The 23,207-nt window shown below is 39.8% G+C and overlaps 1 protein-coding gene across 15 annotated transcripts in view; it reads right to left on the bottom strand.

The window, feature by feature from the left end:
- The window catches only part of rbfox3a (RNA binding fox-1 homolog 3a), a 600,072-nt gene that overhangs the window by 22,148 nt on the left and 554,717 nt on the right, over positions 1–23,207 (bottom strand). For all 15 annotated transcript variants that reach the window (XM_051939196.1, XM_051939188.1, XM_051939185.1 and 12 more), the window contains 4 exons: positions 18,438–18,570; positions 14,881–14,920; positions 14,609–14,673; positions 7,699–7,777 (listed from right to left, as the gene is read on the bottom strand). In XM_051939196.1, coding sequence (XP_051795156.1) covers positions 7,699–7,777; positions 14,609–14,673; positions 14,881–14,920; positions 18,438–18,570 — 317 coding nt within the window. The remainder of the gene's footprint in view (positions 1–7,698; positions 7,778–14,608; positions 14,674–14,880; positions 14,921–18,437; positions 18,571–23,207) is intronic.

Here is a 23,207-nt window from a genome sequence, read left to right as displayed (position 1 = left end):
TATCATAGACATTCCATAGTGACCGACTATTTTATGTGGGCTATCACAGCATTTTACAAACTAGCTAAAATAGCTTTTAGAGCCTCTGTCATTTCTACAGACCCGAGTATGTTAGACACATTTAACCAGTGATGATCAGAAACACTATCACTGTTTCAGTTTAAAAAATGTCTGTAGGGAGTGTTAAAGTTCATGTAGACTCCTTAGACAAATTTGTGTTAACCTATTAGCCACCAAAACCCTTCTCTGCTTATTTGTGTCACACAATTACCATCCTAAAGACTGATTGCATTTGCAGTTCAGTGGCCAAATAACAGGAGTCAGTCGTTTTGCTCACACAAATAGAGTGAGAGTCAAAATACAGTGCATTCTCTCATTTTGTTGAATAAAAAATGTTTTGAACTAAGCATGGATTCTGTACTGAATGATAACGTCAAGAATCACAATGAAATCAAATGAAGACATTGCTAAAGATTTACATCCCCATTGAGCAGACAGAAGTCTGACTCCTGCATACATGAATGGAGATTAAGGCCAACTAACACTCTTGTTGACCTGCTTTGACATTTGACAGCAGTAAAAAAACACCCTAAATGTATTTTCAGCGTAAACTTTCATAATAAATTCAAACTACACAAAAAAAGGAAAAAAAAGAGAACATAATAATGTGCACCTACAAGCATGAGATCCTGCAAGAATCCATCACTTAGGAGCTAACTAAAGTGAAAACAGAGGTCAGAAGAGGGGTTGGAGCCCATAAGAATATAAAGGTATCTAAACTTCCATTTTAGTGAAATTATGGCAACAAAAACTTATCATGGTCATCACATAACATGGACAAAAAAATACAATTTACACCTTTTCTGATGAAGCTGACTCTGAGGCAAAGGAGCAGGTAGCAAGGAAGACATAATGTTGACGACCAACACAATCAGCTGGCCCTCACTTCCATATCAGACAGCAGCAGAAAATGCCATTTAAATGACTCTGGGACTCACAAGACCAACTACTTCTCATGTCATTTTCAATTTCAATAAAATATGTTATATTTTCAGGTCTTAGGTAAAATAGGACATGATATTGTTCGATTTTTGATATTTTTCTTCAAAAATGAGAGGTGTCAAATCTAAAAAACGTCCATGTTGTGAGGCAATTTCTGACCTGTGTCAAAATTTACCTGGACCCTACTGTGAAGCAGCCCGATCTCACGAGGATTCGTGAAACTGTTACGTAAATTTTTGTTTCGGTTTCGTGCGCACCAACACGATTTCGTCATGTTTTTCGTGCCGCTCACCACGAAATGCACACCAATGTATTTTAAACGGCGGACTTTTCGTGCCACCCAGAACGTATTTCAAACGAATGTGTGTATTATATTTTTAATGTAAAACCATGGCGAATCCAACGCTATATTTTGCATGACATCGTCCCTAACCATAACCCTAACCATAACCCTAACCATAACCTAACCATAACCTAACCATAACCCGGTGGTACACTTACCAATTTGCATAGGAATTTAAAGAATGTCCGGCGGCCGGCGGCCGCAAACGCGATCACACAAGCAGTATACGCCGATGGACAGCTTAGATCGTCATGAATCCGCTGGTATAAACCACTTTCAGCTGTGATTACCACAGCGGGTTTCGTTGTGAGCAACACGAAAAACATTTCGTGGTGAGCGGCACGAAAAACATGACGAAATCGTGTTGGTGCGCACGAAAAAGAAACAAAAAATTTACGTAACAGTTTCACGAATCCCCGTGAGACCGTGTTGTGTGAAGATATAAAATAACAGTATGTAAGGGTTAGAAAATGATCACCATTGCCTCAGCTGAAACTGAAATTTCTTTTTTTATTCTTGTTTTTGTCCTTATGGTGCTCACATTATCTACAATGCAACTTGGCCATGGACAGTTTGGCATGTTATAGGAGCCCAGGGTTAGGGTCAGGTCTGGTGAGCTCATTTTTTCCTTCACAGCAATGGACATTCATCATATGTATTTTATACTAAGTCAAGGGGAAAAGAAAAAAATGGCACTTATTTATGAAAAACCTGTACCATGTGGGGCCCTGAATGTTTTCAGAGATAAAGCCATCAAATGCCTTATGGTAGCCGTAGGGTTATTTCAGTATCCACCATAACCAAACGATGTACTTTACATCATATTTCCTAAACAAAACAAAATAACACACAATAGTGATGTCTGCCCATATAGTATGTTTAAGGGTTACATCTTCACTATATACAGCATCATAAACTCTTTAGTTACGAGATTAACATTAAATTCAGCGATGTGAGAAGGAAATCAAAATATTTGAGAACCTAGGCTAGACTTCATGATACCATGTCTATGGAATGCTTGTTATGCAAAGTTTTCAAAGCTTAATTCTTCTCTTCATGAACAATTCACAATACGGTGAATGTTAAAGTAGAACGATATTCAATACGACCATCCTGGCTTAACCTCCTCGGTACACTGTCTTGTTGAAATGCTGCCCCAGTGCATTTTTAGCTAAGGGGATTTGCTCCATTCAGTTCAGTTCAGTTTATTTGCCATTTGCAGCATAAAACCACATTGGAAAGAAGTGCAAGAAGCTCAAAGTGCACTGTCAACATCTAAAAACAACAAATACAGGAGAAAAATAGAACAGTAAAAGGAACAGAGAACAAATGCCACATAAAACACTTCAAAAAAATAAAGTACTAAAAGCCAATAAATAGTTCATAAGAAATTTTTAAAAAAAGCATATTCAAATCAAGGTGCATTCTTTTTCCTTTCAAATATTTTAACTGAACTTGATAAATGGTGAGTTAGTTGCTGGTGCAACAACAAAGGAGAATTATTTAGTGCTCCAATGGATCCTGAAGACTTCTGTTGTCATGATTGGCAACCCAGACATCTTATATTGTCGTCTTGCCTCTGGTTATAAATGCAGATACTGCATCACTGACAGGGAAAGGAGGGGATAATTGGTAACTCTAAATTGTCTGTAGGTGTGAATGTGAGTATGCTTGTTTGTCTGTATATGTAGCCCTGTGGTAAACTGGTGACCTGTCCAGGGTGTCTCCTTCCTTCGCTCTAAGTCAGCTGAGATAGACTCCAGCCCCCCACGACCCTAAAGAGTATAAAGCAGTGTATAGAGAATGTATGGATGGTGGCAGGCCCTGATCCTGTGTCTTTGAGATCAGATTGGGACTTTCCTATTTAAATCCCTACTAAGCATGCTGAACTTTGTGTGGGAGGAGTTCAGAGAGGCTATAGAGTTGGCCTCGAGGAGATTGTGGCAAACCATTCAATGCCTCGGGAAGGAGAGGCAGGACTTGGTCCCAGCTAGGTTCAGCCAGAGGTGAAAACTTCTGACCCAGACTAGGGACATTGGTGAGCAGTAGAAAGAGCAAGTTGAAGAACTCTTTAACCCAGTTAGCACATCCTCTGCTGAGGAGGCAGAGCCTCAAAGGAATCTTCGCCCATATCCGTGGTAGAGGTCGCTGAGGTAGTAAAGAAACTCCAAGATTCAACCCAAGATGCTGAAGACTCTAGACACTGTTGGACCACCTTGGTTGATATGTCTCTTCAGTGTTGTGTGGTCATTGGAGACAGTGCCTGTGAAGTGGGAAGCGGGGTGATGGTTTCCACACTTTAAAAAAGGATACCAGAGGGTGTGCTCCAATTATTAAGGTATCACACTGCTCAGCCTCCCTGGGAAAGTTTACTTCAGGGTACAGGACGGGAGGCTCCCACCAATGCAGATTCTGTCCTGGCTCTGAAGCAGTGGACCAGCTCTTTACCCTTGCAGAGCTGCTGAAGGTGACATGGGAGTTCAACTAGCCAGTCCACATGTGTTTTGTAGATTTGGAAAAGGATTATGACAATGTCCCTTGAGGGGCTCTGTGGGAGGTACACGGGACTATGGTATACTGGGGTCATTGTGGGCCATTTGGGGTCATTCGGTCATTATACCGCCAAAGTGTGAGCTGTGTTCACATTCTCATGCTTTTCCTGTGGGTGATGAACTGGTCTCTGATCCTGTTTGTGGTGTTCATGAACAGGGTCTCAAGGTGCACCCGGGTTGAGGAAGGTCATCATTATCACGTGTCTACTTTTGCAGACAGCGTGGTACTATTGGCTTTATTACACTGGGACATTCAGTGTGCACTGGGGAGTGACTATAAGGACACGCTAGTGGTTACAAGTGACCGAAATTAGTTTCCTCCATAGATTTGCTGGGCTCAACCTTAGAGATAAGATGAGGAGCTTGGATATCTGTAAGGCGCTCAGAGTAGAGCAGCTACGCCTTCACATTCAAAGAAGGCAGTTGACATGGTCCAGACATCTGACTTGGTTGCCTCCTGCAAAATTTGCAGTCCACCTGGGAGAAGATACCAGAGTAGATCCAGAACTCGCTGGAGTGACTATATATCTCACCCAGAACAGGGAAATATTGCTGGGAAGAGTGACGTTTGGAATGACCTGCTGATTCTGCAAACCAACCCCGGATAAGCAGAAGAAAATGGATAGATGGATGGACACATACATACATGATAATATGATATTGTGATTTCCTTTTCATGTCTCTGAATTCAACTATTCATCTGATCATATCATGATGTTGCAAAATGTATTATTGAAATCTATGGTCAAAACATATGGGCATATATCACCCTTTCTGTGGTATTATGTTTGATTCAAGAGGCTTAAGACACTTTTGTGATGGCTCTTCTTCTGAAAATATAATATTCTTCAAGCTGTACACATGTACCAAGTTTCATGCTTAAAAAAAAGTGAACATATCACTTCAAATTTGACTACCTGGACAAACAGTTCCATCTGAAGACACAAAACACTTTTTTCATCTTTCTTCACATGAGCAAGTCTTTACCCCCAAAAATGTAATCTATCTATAAAATGATTTTTAAAAAATGATGAAAAGATTTGTAGAATCTGTGGAATGTCCCTTTGAGGTCTGAACTGGATGATAGTTATGCAAATATTTATAGTTAGGACAATGATCTGTCAAGGTTACTAAAGATTTGCTTAAAGTTAAAATGAAATACACAGATACACTGTATCCTGCCATCTAAATGCTTGCTTTTCAAACTAGCTATGTAAAGGGCACACCTCTTCTTGACAATGACAATGAATGTTAGAATTTAATGCAACTGTGGAATGATCCAGTTTAGGTGCACTTTGTCAACTATTAACTGGGTTCATAAAGACATTACTACTACATCAAAATATACAACCACCCTATTCATTTCAGTAAATCTCTTGTAACAGCTAATCAAACATGCGCATAAGCACAACCTGGACAACAAACTCACCAAGATGGAACATAACCTTCTTGCTGTTGCTAGGATTTTAAAACCCTACCTCACTGTAGACCATTGTGCTGTGTTGACAAGGCCTGTATCCACATGTCTGACAATTCTCCAATAGAATAGACAAATCTAGTTTAGATTATCTCATCCTGGCTGTAGCTTGGCCTAAACTCACTAGTCAATATGATCAGATTTTTTTTACTTCATACAGAAACTACTTATGCAACAACTGAGTTCATTTGAGTCATTCATTTATAGAAATTGAAGACACAATAGTTGACTTTTCTAACCCATAATTGTAACTTTTGCAGTCATTAGGCATGGGCCGGTATGAGACTCTGACGGTATGATAACCTTAGGCAAAAATATCACGGTTTCACGGTATTATGATTGCAGCTCTAAAATGTTAGAGAGTAAACTAGCTGTTGTTATCCATCTTAGCAATAAAGATTGATGAAAGAAAAAAGTTGTGGATAACTTTTTTTTTTTTTAACTAAGGCAGATACGGTAACTAGCATGCTAAGATAAATCCTTAGCAAGCTAGTTACCGTATCTGCCTCAGTTAAAATATAAAAAAAGTTACTAAAAGATAGAGATGAAGAAAAGATAAGATATGGTAGTTACCATATCTGCCTCGGTAACAAGCTCATTTCACTAATGTCAGACGCTAATACGCTCGTTCATTTCAAGACAGCACCTTTAATTTAGCATACAGCGATGGGTGGTGCTCCCGTAGATGCGCTATCATATTTGATGTATTGCCTCCTCGGGCTGCCACTGTCCTCAAGCACGTTTTGCACGTCGGGCGACCTTCTTCCTCCAAGCCGTGGCCGTCTTGCTTTTTACGGTAGCCGAAGTATTCCCAAACAGCCGACTTAGTCCGCTTGGACGGCAGAAAAAGTTCCAGGGGCTCGCCTCCTTCAGCCATCACACAGCCTGCAGAGCTGCCTGCTCGTCACTCACAACAAACGCAGGTGAGCGGGGGGAGGGGCGCTTTAGGCTGCAGCTTCACACAGTGTGAGGGACCTCTACTTTCTCTCTGATGAGACATCACATTAAAAAAAACACTCATACCGCAGGAACGGTATGACGGAAAATTTTAGTGGTTTTGAAACCTTGACTTTTTCATACCGTGGTATACCTTAAAACCGGTAACCGGCCCATGCCTAGCAGTCATTCAATTATTATTACTTTGATGTGACAAATTTGCTCGAATAACGACATGTTTGATAAGAATGTGAGCAACTAAGTAATTAATTCAGAATGTATTAAATGAGTTTTAAAATATAAATCTGTAATTGAAATATATAGTTTGAGGTTTGGATTGCATATGGGAGGATAGGAAGAAAGGGAGGAGTACTTTGAAGAAAAAAGAGAAGAAATTTTAGATCAATAAGAATAAAAAAACAGGCCACTGTTTTAATTAAGTAAATGAAGAGGAAAAAATGGTCGAAATTAATGAAGGCTTTTAGCTAGCAGCTGCACTAGGGGGCAAGGGGGTGTTTGGGGGACACATGGAGAGCTGGTAGGGCTTTAAATTTTCATTACCACAAGCACATCCGCACTTAGCAAGAGCCCTCATCTGTGTGGAATCGAAAATTCGACACCAGAAAGCAAGTCCAATTGCAGTGGGTTTGCCACCAGGAACTTTTACGCTACCTCTTCTTCTACTTTTTCTTCTTTTGTGGTCTATTTTTCTCTCTTTCTACTTTATTCTCCCACGGCACACCAAAGTATGTACTAGATGGTCATTAATCTTTGGAAGTCTCTACCCACACCCACAAAAGAAAACAAATTATACTCTCTGTTTCTGCCCCATCTTCTGGGGTTCTCAAGAAAGATTTTTTTCATCTTTGATGTTAGCTGCAAAGCTAGCTAAAAACAAACATTAACCATTCGACTGTCTCCCCATGCTAAATTTAATGAGACTGTTTCCTGTAGAGAGGAATACTCAGTCTCAACTGGATTTCAAGCAAGTAGCTTCAGACCAATGAAATTGAAGGGGGATTGTGAGAATAACACAATGTACCTTTTTCATTTACTGAAGTGGCAAAGATTCACATTAAACATCAAAATGGATCTCTCAGAGGGTATCACAACTCGTATGTACAAAGACTTGCAAAGTAAAACAGGCTTTTCCTATTTATCAACAAAACGTGTCAAAACTGACTTGATGTGAATTATTTCATGACTTGTTACAGTAATTGTGTAGTTTTGACATATTCAAATGAATAATTCACTTGACCTCTTCTGGTGTACAAAGGTTTCCAGTGAAGTTAAATATCAACGTGCCCAGATGCTGTCATACAGTATACAATATAAGAAAACAGTGAGAAGATGCTGCACCAAAACAAGAAAGAAACAGGGAGACTCACCATAGTGCCCACACTGTATGTGGCGGCAGGACCAATCGTATGGTGATAGGGGTCTGCTGTTGCATAGACTCTGCCATAACTATAAGAGAGACATAAGGCAGAAAAATGGGTTTATTATGACAACATAGTCAAACACCTTAAGACCTACAGGAATGTACCAAGATGTTCACCTTACAATTGCTGCTAAACACAAACTATACTTAAACTTAAAAGTTCAGGGCTTGCATTTATGATGCATGAAACATCTCCTGAAAGGAATTGTGCAGAACATCTGACTGGGATTAAAATCACTCCTACCTTGGATTAGGACATGATTTATAAGCTTTGTGAATGTGCCTTGACAATGCTGATTAAGCAGTAGTTTCTGCTGACATTTCAATCTCAACAACCTGCATCAAGGCAGGGCCAGATCAACTTGCTGGGAGGCCTCAGGAGAAAATTCTAATTGTGGGCAGTTTCCATTGAATTGTACGTATACCTTGTTATCTTTAAGTATGACTTACATCCACAAAGCAGCAAACAGCAGCGTACGCATGGCGCTATTGCATCCAGAGCCACAGACTATTCAGCATTTCTATACTGGAATATTTTCCACCCCAAGTTTGCAGAATGTCAATAAGCTCGTGATAATCTAATTAAACATAGTTTTATACAGGAAAATAAACCACAGACATTTATTATTTCCTAAAAAACAAAATTGTTGAACACTAGATCAAACCTTCATTCATCCAGTTAAGTGGGTTTACGTTCTAATTTTAGTTCTGGATGGGGTGATTGCACATAAAAAAATGTTTCAATGTTATGTGCATTTTTTTTTAAATGAAGTCATTCTTTTCACTTTAAACTTCTATATTTTATTTTTCCCCACAGTATGTCAGTCTGTCTTAACCACTTGTTAAGAACTCCAGGTTAGGACAAGTTGGTGGCACTGGGAGACCTTTATGTACAGTTGGGTAAAGAATTTGGACCATAACTGACTTTTTGCAATTCTGACTGTGTCTATCAATCAGTTTGAAATGGAGTGTAGACTTGGAGCTTTAATTCAAAAGGTTTAACAAAAATATTGAATTATCTGTTAAAGAGCATTCCTAATTGAACTGAGAACAGGTGATTGACTCAGCCATATCTCTGCCTGTTCATTTTTTGGGTCATTATCCATCTCTACTGTGAAGCACAATCATGTTAGTTTTACGGCATTTGACTATGAGGTATGAACATGAAGTACAGCACTATACACGTCAGAATTCATCCTGCTGCTTCTATCAGAAATCACATCATCAATAACCACCAGTAACCCGTTACACTGGCAGCCATACATGCCATTGTTATGACACTGCCTCCACCATGTCTGACAGATGATGTCTGTTTGTATCATGAGACCTTTCTGTTCTCTTTCAATTCTTTTGCTACAGTGGTTTCAGTTGTCCAAAAAAATCTTGTTCCAGACAGACATCTTCTTAGATGTTTTCAAGCAAAGTCTAATCCGTTTTCTCCATTCTGGAATGTTTCCATTGGTTTGTATCTTCAGGTAAAATCTCTGTATTTACTTTGATGAAGGTGTCTCTTGATTGTAGGCTTTGACAATGGTATGCCTATCCCCTCCAGAATGTTCACATGGCTAGCTGCTGTGAAAGACTTCTGTCAGTGTCAACTTTCTGCACTTTTGGATTTTGGGGCTGTTGAGCTTATCTCTCTTTTTTTATATACCAAATAGCTGTTTGTTTTAGCTACTTCTATGGTAATGTTTTCTTTTACTTGCTTCAGTGCCTAGCTAGCTGCCATTTACCTCCAGATCTTTAATCTCCTTATTTTGTCATGACATAATGAGGAAACAGACCACACCTGGCCATGAAACTGCATGTCAGTCAACTGTCATTACTTCTGAAATGTAGACACTATGTTAAAAATGGCTGTAATTTATAAAGTGTTATTGCAATTTTTGTTAAACCTCTTAAACTAAAGCTGATTACATAAACTGTGTTGCTGTGCAAATACTTATAGACCACCTATATGTGAAGCTCCAGATTCACATATAGGTCTAGTGACATTTTGACTCATTCCTACAACATAAAACTATATGGATTCTTTGAACCTGTCCAAGTCAAAGGGGAATTGAATCAGTTAGAAAATACGGTTAGTTTGTTATACAACTCTAACCACCAGATGTAAATCTTGTGTATGTTGGCTTTGATTGAACTTTATGGACAAGGAATGCCAACCAACCACAATGGTGTGAGTGTGTGAGACATAAGGCACTGGGTCGTCAATTTTAACTGGGGTCCCAGAGATCTATGATCATCTCCTCCTCTTACTAATACTAACAGCAAGCCTATGGGATGGAAATGCAATCGATGCCTCTCTATAAATGTATATTGTAAAGGTGAGAGTGTGTGATTGCAATGATTTGTTTTACCTGTTTCAATTTATGAGAAAAAGTGAACGAGTGTTTTATCTTCCAGATGATGGGGAGAGAACGCGATAAAAGTAATGTCAGCCAGAGAGGAAAAGAGAGTGAAAGATAAAAACGAAAATGGTAGAGTGATAAGAGTAGTAGATGGCTGCAGGGAGGAAGAAATAAGATCATGAACAAAGAGAAAAAATGAAAAAAATTATCCTGTGGTGCATGGAAATTGAGGAAACAGGCATAGGGAAAAGGGAAATATAGGTCTGTAAAACGAAAATTTATTTAAGAATAAAATACAGAAGTTTGGTGAGAGCTTGTAAATTTCTGATGGCGTCCTACAGCTTTCCCTCTCCTACACAGTCTTCTTCACCTCCTTTGCTCCTCCTCCTCCCACGCTGCCATCTCCCCCTGTATCTCTCTCTGTCTGTCTTCTGGGGCTTATTTCCAGTCTTTTCACCAGCACTGGATTGGAACTAATCCCCTCCCTCAACACCCCTCTCTTTTCTCATTCCACCCCTCCATCCCTCTTTCTGCGACGCCACCAGACCACTTTATTTATGTTCCTTTCTTCCCGTCTTGTTTGTTTATTCTCCTCTAAAAGTAAAGGGAAGTCAGCATAGGTCTGGAGGGTAAAGATAAGACACTGTGCGGGTACACTACCATGTGTTACACTCTGTGTAACAGAGGGAGACCTAACGAAAGGACAGTAATGGAAGCGAACATAGAGCAAAGAAGAAGGGAGTATGGGTAGTGTTTAGGGTTGCAAAACAGTCACTAATAATTTTTGGTAAGTGTACTCTGACACTCAAATTGCCAGAATCAGCATGAATCTCACTCTCTAGTGAAATGTACGTGGTATTAATCCCCAAACAAACACAACAAGAAAACATGGTCATCAATATCCCCCGCCACATGTGATGTCTATGAGTCTATATCCAAAATAGTGATCAAGGGCCATAACTCTGTTAAATATTATCGCACAGGTCTCATTTTCGAACTTGATCAAGGTGCCCATGGTGTGAAGCTACACACTAAATTTCGTAATCCTAGCTGTAATAGTTTCCGAGAAAAGCTGTCCCCTTCATGTCGGCCGGCCGGCCGGCCGGACGGACGGACGGAGGCCAAACCTATATCCCCCTTTTCCACTTCGTGGAGGCGGGGGATAATAACCAGGAATTCAGGGATTGCTGTGTGCTTACATGGTGTGAAGAGTGTGCAGAAGGATTGATAGTTGGTTATATTGCATGACAGTTAGTGGTCTAGATAAACATTTGAAACACGTACTCTATACTAGCAATGACAAGCTATTTTAAGACGCACAATGCAATCCAGGTGAGGAATAGCTGTCAGGAAATGTAGGTATTTTTCCAGTGTGCAAGTCTTTCATTTCCTGTTACATAAACTATATACACAGATACTCAGCAGGTCACCTCAGCTGGTGAAATTCCTAATTTGCGGGTAGCGGTTGCCATCACAACTGAATAACTTATGATCTAGAACTCATTAAAAGTACCTAGCACTTTTTACTGAAGTATGTATAGAAAGAGAAAACCTGTAACTATGGTCCAGAAAAGAAGAAAAGCCCTGGCTGGCTGATGCTGCAAAGTGTGCCAAGATATAACGTATTCATTTCACCAGTCTGCAGCTGATAATGAGGACAGAAGTGAACAGGTAGAAACGTCAGAGAGGGGTGAGCAGGGAGCAGCTGCTTGGTCATACTTACATACTCTGAGCTGTGAACCCAGCAAATGAACTAAGTAAAGAACCAAATGTGTATGTGAACCTTGGGGTTTGAAGGTCGTAGTCCCATTGTAGGTTTGACTAATCAGGTATAACTGTGTGACTGCAAAATGGTCAGAGAAATTTACACTAAGTTTCTCTAAGGCGTTTCTAAGGCGATTGCACATACTGTACATGTTGTGTCAAATCAAATTTGGTGTACAAATTATGGTACTTCGTCAACACAATCCCAACCTACTTTCGCTTTCAGTTCACCCATGGTGCAATCCTAATAAAAGCACGTCTTACCAAAATAGTATATGGTATAAAAACATCAACATGACATGCCTTATGGCCCATTTCCACACAGGTTTGTATTTGCATGTGAATTAAACGGAAGGTGTCCACATGGATGTCATAAAATGCTTTGTTGGTTAGTTGTAGTGCCTGGCTGCACCACCAGATTTAATACTGTAGTGACCCAAGGACTAACGGCAATTTAATGTTGGCAAGCAGAGAGCATTGTGGGAATTTAGTTAGCAATGGGTACCATGACAAAGATTACTGTGATGCTTAATGGCCTCCTGCAAGAGCTCATGTATTTACAGTAGACTTGGAAGGACTAGGACAGTGTTCCTGTATCCCAGTGGATTATAAACAGCAACAGAGCCACAAATCATGCTCGACTTCTACAGCATCTGTGTGACAGGCAATGTAAAATGAAGGATCAGGCTTAGGTTTACACTGATACTGATCACTTAATAAAAGTCTTCATTGGCTTGTGGTTATGGTTGAACTGGAATTTACCTGCTTTAGGTGCCTCTTGGCAAAACAATCACTTCTACAAGAACCACTCTACAATTTGACTATTTACAGCAGAAAGCCAAACACGTGTCCGATTAAAACTGTATGCTTTTTTGTGTCAGTGCAAATGTAAAAAATTGGATGGAAAATTCTTGCCCATGTACACTACTGTTCAAAAGTTTGTTCTCACCCAGACACTATCATGTTTCCCATGAAAACTCACACTTTTATCCATGTGCTAACATAACTGCACAGGTTTTTTTTTTAATCATCAATGAGCCTTTCAGCACCACTAGCTAACACAATGTAGCATTAGAACACAGGAGTGATGGGTGCTGGAAATGTTCCTCTGTACCCCTATGGAGATATTCCATTAAAAATCAACTGTTTCCAGCTAGAACAGTCAATTACCACATTAACAATGTCTAATTAATGTTGTCTTCATTGAAAAAAAACTGCTTTTCTTTCAAAAATAAGGACATTTCTAAGTGATCCCAAAGTTTTGAACATTAGTGTATGTGAATCACGGGATTAAAAAAAGTGGTGTTATTTAACAAATAACTGTCAAACGACAAGGTCAGTCCTTATTACTTTTCTGTTACAGTATCTGGTATCAATCTAAACTCACCGATAGTCTAGTGTGTGCGTGTGTGTGTGTCTGTGTGCACTTATACACTATAGAGAGAAAGAATTCAAGTGGAGTCTCTCAGTGCTCAGCTCACTGAGTCTGTGTAAGACCTCTCTTATCCCACAATAAATACGATTTCTCCACTCCCCCCGAGCCTCTGCTCCATCTCCTCCCATCTCAACCTCACTGCCCCGGTTTCGCTTTAAATCAGGAATCCTTAAAAAATAGAATGCGAGAGATACAGTAGAGGGGATGAAATGGGGAGAGGAGCATGAATAACGGTACGAGGGAGAAAGGAGAAGTGCGTGAGTGGAGAAAAAGAAAGGGAATAAAATAAGTCTTGGGGAGAAAGACATGCCCCCTCACCTGCTCTGCTCTCCTCTTCTGTTCTGTTAATAAGTCTCCCAAACATGCCGCTTGCTCCTCGCCGTTGATAAATCTTACATTATCACAGGTCTACAGGCTCCTGCTGTGGCTGTTTCTTATCGGACTTGACATGCTCAATCTCCCTAAGATTAGCTCCCCAAGCACCTCGTACGCACACACCTAGACAGCCGTGGGTAGGGGATGGATGCAACATTCAAAAAACACACACCCACACATGTTTTTCCATAAACACATTTCACTTTTGATCTGGAGGAATCACCTGCCGGCTGATGCTCAGGAGAGCAGCAGTCCCTGCCAGACGGGCCCGGGGGCCGTGGCACAGACATTATGGTACAGGGCCCGAGAGGTTAGTGACTCAGAAGCCAGGGGACAACAGGGAATGATAATTGAAAGATGTAGGGGACCAGAGCTACCATTCCCTATCTTTGCTATTTTTTGCTCTTTGTAAAACCGTTATAGTTTCACAGTTTCATGGCAAAACGCTCTCAAGCTCACCTGGTCACCATCTGTCCAAAGAAACCTGCATGAAAATTTTTGGGTTGTATGCAGCGTGACAGTTAAAATTCAAACTTGAATCAAACTGCTGCAAATAAAAACTTCTTTTTTTGCCATAGGAATCCTACTTTTTAAAATACAGTATAAAATTGATGTACTATATATGCTCATGCATAATTCTACTGGCCAAACTAGATGAGGCCTTATATTTGAGTACTAATGACATGAAGAGTGTGCCAATGTCATGCTTTCAACACAAATAAAATGATTCCTACTTACTATAACTGTGAGAAAGTTCAAGTTTATCTGTTTCATGGTGAATCCACATAATGCCACTAAATTAAAAGCTCTTTCCTTTTGTTCAGTAGTTTGAGAAAAAACATAGAATTCAACTTGAACCATGACTGCTCACAATGAGATCCTTACTGACTAAATTTAAAAGATCTTGTGGAATAAATAGGAAGCCAACGTACCTGTCACTGTAAGCTGCTGCAGCAGTACCAGCTGGCTGGGCATATCTGTAGGCTGCATAGCCCCCCTGAGGAGAGACACAAGAATTTAACACTACATATTATTAGGAATTAGACTGATCCAAAAGTAAAATGCAAAAAAAAAAACCAAGTAAAAAACAATTGACTTTGTAGTGGTCAGTTTTAGATCAATTGCCCAAAACAATCAATACCAAACCATTTTCTAAATTCATTGTAATGAATAACACAATGCAAAAAAATAGATTTTGACTTACATATATTTCTGCCCCATAAAAGCCGTCCTGATAGACCACGCTGGAGACAGAGGATATCAGACTGTAAGCATTTTTTAACATTGAAATAAAAAGCTTAAAAAAACTAAAAAAGTAGATCTACAATTTTAATTTTCTGTCTGCGCTGGCATTACGTAGCAACATTTGTACTTCTCCTAAGATGAAGGAGATCAGGTTGGTGAACGAGATTTGTGATATACTCCTTAAAAATTCACACTCACCGTTTTAACAGTCTTAGTTCATTTCTTTCGAGATGTCGTCAAACACCTTCCTTTGAGATTTTGCTCAATGTTCACATGATTGCGCTATACACCAATCAAGCATAACATTATGACCACATGCTTCAAACTGTGTTGGTCTCCTTTATGCTGCTAAACCTCCTCTGACCCAGTGGGGCATGGACTCAGGACCTCTGGGGATGTCCTGTGGCACCGGGATGGTGGCAGTGAATTCTGTGGGTTCTGTGGGTTGCAGGGTGGGACCTACCTAGATAAGGCTTATCATGGTACATCCCATAGATGCTCAGTAAGATTTTGATCTGGGGAGTGTGGAACTCAGGTGAACCTTAGCTCTGTTGTGTTCCCCGGGCCACTCCTGAGCAGTTTTTGTGGTGTTTCAGGGTGCACTGTCCTGCTGAGGGTGGAAACTGGCATCAAGGACTGACTGGGTTGGGTTTTTTTGCCCTGCAATGTTTAGGAAGGTGGTGCATGTCAAACATCCACATGAATGTCAGGACTCAAGGTTCCTCAGCATGAACACTGCGTTACAATAAGATGATCGATGTTCTTCTCTTTACCTGTCAGTGGTTGTAATGCTGTGACTGATCGGTGTATAATTTCTGCACAATTTCCAGCTTCACGCCACATCCAAAGGTGTTCCACTGGATGTCCACAGAACTGAGACAATTTTTTGCTTTGCGACATGGTGCATTATAGGTAGACACTGTTAAAACACTGGTAAACTGCTACCAAAAAAAGGATTGCTCGTGGTCAGATTGATTGGTATTAAAGGACTGAAAACATGCTAAGAAAGCCTTTCCCTCCTCAGGTCACCACCAGCAGCCTGGACTGGTCAAATCTACAGCCTCAGCAGAAATAGAGAATCTTTAGACCAGGCTACATACTCCACCCCTCCCACCCAGGTGCCACGTGTTGTGCATTCTGAGGTGTTTTTCTGCTCAGCACTGTTGTGAAAGAGGAGATACCCGAGTTACCATAGACTTCCTGTCAACACCAGCCATATAGGTTATTCAGTACTGCTGTTCAATGGTTGCTTTTTGTTTTTTGTAGAATTCTGAATAAACTTTACTGATTGAGACTGTTGTGGTAAAAAGCCAGGGGATCAGCAGTTTCAGAGAACCTCCAACCAGGTTTCCTGCCACCAACAACCATGTCACAGTTATCATCACTGCAATCACATTATTTCTTCGTTATGTTGGATGGAACATTACGGAAGCTTCTGATCTGTGTCTGTAGGGTTGTGTGCTGCCCTCCCGCCACATGATTGGGTGATTGGATGAATTCAGAAATACACAGATGTACAGCTGTGCCTCATAAAGTGCTCAGACACCAGAGGGGATAGCTGATACATTTCTGCAGAAGCTTGAATGACATTTGTTTAGAAATAAAAATTTTGCAATGAAAAAGCTCTATGCAGATATGACACAATACTTTAATTTGTCTCGATGCTTGTACTGTGCAGACAAATCATCTGTTCTTGCTGCTTTTCTTTCATGGTTAAACAAAACACAATCCTGAAGACTTGCTTGACTGACGATTTGCATTCTAGCTAAAAATCTAGTTTAGAGACATTTTGTCTGTCGTGGAGAATCCATCCATCCATCCATCCATCCATCCATCCATCCATCCATCCATCCAACATGCATAGAGGTCTCATATTCTTTGATTCGTTGACATTCAACGACAAAATAAACACTGCCGGGAACCTGGCAGGGTGACACTGAGACAAAAAAATTTTCACCGATCATCAAACTCTTTTCTTAAATGAGTCAATTCCTTTAGCTTTGTGTACATTGGTCAATGGAGCCAAACATCATCCATCCATCCATCCATCCACCACTTAATCCTCATTAGGGTTGTGGGGGGCTGGAGTCTATCCCAGCTGACTTAGGATGAAGGCAGGGTGTAGAGGCTAAGCCAATGCTTGAAGCCCCTTTGGTACTTCACCACAACTGACGCTCCGACAAACTTTACTGCATCTGACGAAGAGGGCCCGAGACACTAGCTTGCGTTTCAATAATATGTGCATTTATTGCTCCAAAGCAATTGTAATCCAACATTCTTCATCTCAAACAAACAACTCACCATGACCGGCTTCTTCAGCGGTCAAAACTGTTTTACCTTCCAGGCGGAACACCTGCTCGGACAAAGATGGGTTCCTACTTCAAACACAGCTCTCATTGACTTCTACACAGGGGACACCCTGGACAGGTCACCAGTCTATCATAGGCCTACATATAGAGACATACAATCACACTCACATTCACACCTACGGACAGTTTAGAATTACCCTTTGACCTGAACTGTGGATGGAAGCCGGAGTACCTAGAGAAAACATGCACAGGTTGAACATGCAAAGTCCATGTGAAAAGATCCCAGGCCCAGGCCAGGATGTGAACCAGGGATCTTCGAGTTGTAAGGTCAAAGTGCTAACCACCAAGTCACTGTGCAGCCTCCACCACAACATCCTCCAAAACCCCTGTGTGCACTTGTAGCTCAGTACCACCAGCAGCTACAAGGACTCAGACTTAATCCAGAAAATCATCATCATCTTTCCACCAGCTGCTGACCCAAATATGTTTTTCTTTCCATTTGTATCTATTTCCTATTTATTGTTCATTATAAAACATTACAGATGATTGTATTCATTTACATATTTTTGGATTTTCTAGTATGAACTACTTGAAGCTAAGTGGCAGAAAATGTATTTGTATGAGAATAAGTAATAACAAAATGACTTATTCAGTCGCACCATTTGGTCACATTGCGCCATTCATCCATTATTCTTCTCTCAGCTTCCTGCATTCACGCTTTCCATCTGCATTTCTCTACTTCTCATTCCTTCTTCCAATGCTAGCGCTCTCTAACACAATTATTCTCTCTCCCCTCCATGTCTCCTGCTTCACATTCACCAGGTCTCTCACTCTCCCTGAAGCGGGCCTATTGGAGTGTGCAGGGTAGGTCGTAGCAGTCCATTCACAGCCGAATAAAGAATGACACTTTAGAAAAAACAGACAAATCTGGCCATTCTGGAATCAAAGAGCAATTTTCCGCTCTATTAGAAGGTGGCCTTTTTGTTTTTCACTTCCATTTCTTCTCTTGCTACATGTACGCGTATGTGTGAATATGTATATGTTTTTCCCTGCGTGCATGTGTGTGTGTTACCTTATGTGTTTAAGCAATTCTGTGAGTCAGATTTGTGTAGTGGTCGGCTTTAGTCTGAGATGTGTCAGGCAGCGTATATCTGACGATGAGTGTTTGTCCCAGTTGGATGTGCTCTGTGTGTTTGCAGACACTCACGCTCCGTAGGCAGGGATAGGTGGAGGAGGAGGTGCAGCACGGAACGTGTTGTAGACGGCGCGGCCCCTCCCTCTCAAATGGGCCCCTCTATAGGCAACAGCTGCTCCAGTACTGGCGTATGGAAAGCCTGTCACTGACAGAGAAACAGGATGTTACAGCGCTGCGTTTCGTATCTATGCAGAAAATTCCAGTCCAAGATTCAAACATTATGGCTGCTGTGAATCCCATGAAAGCACCAAAACCAGAAAAAGGTTATGATATTCACTGAAATGTATAAAAGCAGACAAGATCGTCATGTCTGTTTTGGATGCTGAGTATAAATGTCCCACAGCACATTTGAATAGTTTTACATTTGGACAACAGCTGGTTGGAAAGAATAATTAATTCTTGGCTACATAAATCAAGAAAAAGATTTATTTTACCAACATGACACTCTACACATCTTTACTTGATAAATTTGGATTAAATTGACAATTTTGCCTTTAATGTGTAGTCACACAAATGTTAAATGTTCAAAAGCAACAAAGGCCGGAACACACTGGGAAATGTTGGAGGACTCAAGGCCTTTTTGATCATGGCCAACCTCATGAAATTAAACATACAGATATTAAGACAAAACTAAAATAAAATTAAATTTAAAAAATGATTAATTGACTGGCTTTCTGCAAATCATTGCACTTTTCTAATTGGAAAAAAAGTAATTTTAGCCAAAAATGAAAAGCGTCACAACTCAATCACAATTTGAGCAAAATGCACTGATCTTGGACATGAAACTGGAAACTTGACAAGATGTAGTGTAACATAAAAAGGCATAGATGGACAGTGCAGAGGCCTGCATGCATTTTCAGCTCAGTGGCAGATTTACAAATGATTTTAACAATACAAAATCCCAGTCCGTCCTTTCCCAGTTCTGCTGGATTGCTATTTATCTTCACATTTTATGTAATCAGCAAACTATATTGCATTATGCCTTGGAAGTTTATAACCTACCATGAAGCTCTAATTACCGTTTCAAATCCTTCTGCACACTGACACAATCTAATTAACACAATTTATTTTAATAAAATTAAGTCACACAGAGGTGGTGTTAAATAATACAAACCCAGATTAAAGTCCTTTATTTCCCCAGAATACATAATTACATCCACATCAATCACTGACTCCCATGGAATTCTACAGAATACAGCAGATACAAAGCTTTTAGTCTGAAGTTGACAGGTTGTGATTACCAGAGAGGTAGACACATGTCTGCAGAGAATTTTGATTAAAAGTTATTTCAAACATTTTTTGGAGGGGAAAACGCAGAAATTAAAGAATTTTTTTGTGAAGTACAGTGAAGGAGCATAATCCATCACTGTCATGGATTAGTAAATCAGAAAAAGCCCAAAGTATTTTGGAAAAGTGATTAAAAGTTACTTTTATGTCTAATGCAATTGATATAAGCTTGTTGACTTTTCCACCAACATGCGGAAATAGTACGTCTGATTCTGACCATCCAGAGTAACTTAAAACTCACAACACATAATCTCGAACTCACAGTTTCAAAAAGTATAATACAAATATGACATGCAGCTGAACTGTTTACACTCTGCTAGTGTTAGTCATTTGCAACATACACAGCTATCAGTAGAGAACTTCTGCAGAACAGCTAAATCAATTTACTGAAAGAGACTCAAAAATCCAAACGTGTCTCGATCATATCATCAACAAGTAATCTAATCATATGTACTTAATATTACTATTTTATCAAATCTTTTTCACTGAAAACCTGTGAGCTAAAAACTACTGGGACTCATTTTAAGACTAATTTAGTTTTTGATCAGCTTGAAATACACTGCATCAGCTCCCAGGCATCTTCAGACCTCAGAGAACCTGAATGTGGATGACTGAACCTTCTGTCTTCAGCAACAAAGAACAACACAACATGCTCCACAAGTGCTCAGAGACAGAATTCCTCTGTTTCCACCCCTCTCCATCCATCCATCCCCCTTTCAATACAGAGATGGAAATCTTCTAACCTCTACTGTTTCTCCTTCTGCATATTCCTAACTAGTCAGATGGCAGCATTAAAATGCCACACAGCCAGCCACAGTCCTACGGTGATATATTCCGAGCAAAAGATCAATTTCCCCCAAGTTGCCCCCACCTTCCCCCTCTTTCTTACTATCAGACATCCATATATTTATTCCTCTGTGTTTGTGTGTGTGTGTATTTGCTCGCTAAATGTGTACGTATGCATTCAAGTGACCATGAGGATGTGCATGTGCGTGTTGTTGATAGTGTGACACATACGAATGCAATCTGATGATGAGCTATGGCTCGTGCATGCTACAGTGGCGCTGTAATAATCCATGAATCATGGCAGGCCCCTGCCTGACAGCCAGCATGCCCATAAAGCAAACAACATCCACTGATACACACATGCATGAAGCACTACACAGAGTACACTCCCCAGTACATGTGCTCTTTATCTGTTGTGGTGTAGGAGAAACGGTTGTGATGTTAGGGCTGTAGAATGTGTAAGTCTACATGCATCTGTGTGTGTGCATGTGTAGGCCTCACTGCGTTTAATGCATCACACCAAATTTCAAAAGACCGACAAAAGACTTTTCATTTTGTCTCACTAATTGGATTTCAAAATAATGTTCCCAAATATATGTGTTATATAAGAGCAGAAAATTGACTGTAATGGTACAATGAGGCGCAATAAAAGCTGAAGTATGTCAGTAATGGATGTATAGCCCTACCACTAAGCAAAATGCAAAGCAAATTTAAAATACAATATATGAAATGTTCCTCCAGAAGGATCACACTCTGTCATCTGGAACTGAGGGGACGGCAAATGACATATCTGATCAATCTGGATGAGATAAAGCTCTAACATACTGTCATAAGTAACTATATAGAATGATTTTTTTACAGTAGCAATGCCAATTTGAACCCCTTGATGACTGAATTTATTTAGAATTAAATTTAAAAAAACTTTTGCGCGTTTTTGCTCTCCAGATGATATTAAAATAAGTGGAGATTGTTCATTTGTCTACTACACATAGAACAGATATAATAATAATAATAATAATAATAATAATAATGACAGATATAATTAGGTCCTACTCCTATCAGTCCTACGAGAAACCAGTGCTTCCAAAAGGTTCCAAGATGTGTACTGAATATGCACAAATTGGCGCTGGGGGAATGGATACGCTATCTCAGCTGCAGTCTGAAAGAAAGTGGTATGTTGCGAATTTGCAACAATAAGCATTAAGGGGTGAACTGCATCTAAAATTTGTACTCTTATAGGTAAAATTAAACTGGGACAGATGTGATTAATGGGGTCTCCAATGGCCTTTTATTGTAAAAAGCGTATTGCGTGATTAATTTTATATCATGGATATGATGGTATTTTGTTAACTACATATTCATAGAACCAATACAACTGTGATTCCATTCAAGTATCTGTAAGACTTTATTTTCAAGAAACTTTCTTTTAAGGATAAAAAGTAAGACATTTTTAAGGAATAATAAAGAAAATTTCATGGATCAGTACATTTATCATGTTTATAAAAGAGAAATTTAAGTAATTGCATTTCCTTTTCTTTTTTTTAAATAGTTGAAGGCACTGAATTTTTGCCTAAAAACATTTAAGTTTATTCAATTTTATAAATATTTATTGCAGACATGTAAAGTCTTACTTATAGTAAAGCCACAGCACAAATAATGTTGAGCATTGTTCGTAAAATCCTTCCACTGTAAGGAAACTTGCGCTGCTTTTAGAAAAAAAAAATCCCTTCTTCTTTATTCACACCAGATGATTTCGTTAGAAAAGGTGGGGTCACAAGCTGACAGTGATCTCAGCCAGTCACGGCCCAACACTGCCGTGCCAGTATGACAAAGCACAGAGGTGATCTAATGTCATCCTTTCAACTTTCAGAATTTTCCAGCATATGTTAAATGGAGCTGAGCCGCTTGCCTTGTTACTTCCATGCCTGCATTTTGCATTTTAATCTTATTTGTTGTGTTCTGGGGGCGCACACACCCACACCCACACACATACACACACATTCTCCTGCTTTGCATATACTCAGTCCAGGACACAGTCAATCAATCAGTATTACATTTCCCTCCTTGTCCTTCATGCCCATGCAGTCTATTTTACTCAGTCACCCAAACACACACGCAGGCTGTGTCTCATTCATCGCTGCTTCCTTCGAAGGATGCGGTGGTCTGTGATGGTGTAGATTAAACATAATACTAGCAGAATGTGTTATTTTGGAACATTACAGTTTTAAGTTGAATTTGTTCATATGTGAGGGATGAGTGCATTTCAACAGTGACTTCATCCCACTTTTTTTTTTTTTTTTTAACTCACAAAGTACACGCTGTTTCAACTGACAGGTCATTAAATTTGATCATCTTATATGTAATCATACATGTATTACCTATTTTGGAAAACAACTTCATGGTGGCATCTTTCATCTGTCTTGTGCTATGTTTCAATCATTGACACAAAGCAGGCTATAGACTGAAGACTCAGTTTCAGTTAAATATGTTTAATAAGATCGTTTGTTTGAAAGAAACTGGCCGCAGGAAGGTCTGCCCTCAGTCAAAATAGCTTTGGCAACATAAAGCAATCCATGCAGCAATTTAATTTTCTACAAAAATGCATCTGACAATATCAGTTTGTAGTATGTTAATCAAATTTCTCGAAGAACTTCACATAAATCCAGTAGACTACATCAGATTTAAGCATTCAGTGCGGAATGATATCCA

The sequence above is a fragment of the Acanthochromis polyacanthus genome, chromosome 19 (assembly GCF_021347895.1).
Source record: "Acanthochromis polyacanthus isolate Apoly-LR-REF ecotype Palm Island chromosome 19, KAUST_Apoly_ChrSc, whole genome shotgun sequence".
In the NCBI taxonomy this organism is placed as follows: domain Eukaryota; kingdom Metazoa; phylum Chordata; class Actinopteri; family Pomacentridae; genus Acanthochromis; species Acanthochromis polyacanthus.
The sequence above is the reverse complement of the archived record's forward strand: the minus strand, read 5'-3'. Positions and strand labels throughout refer to the sequence as shown.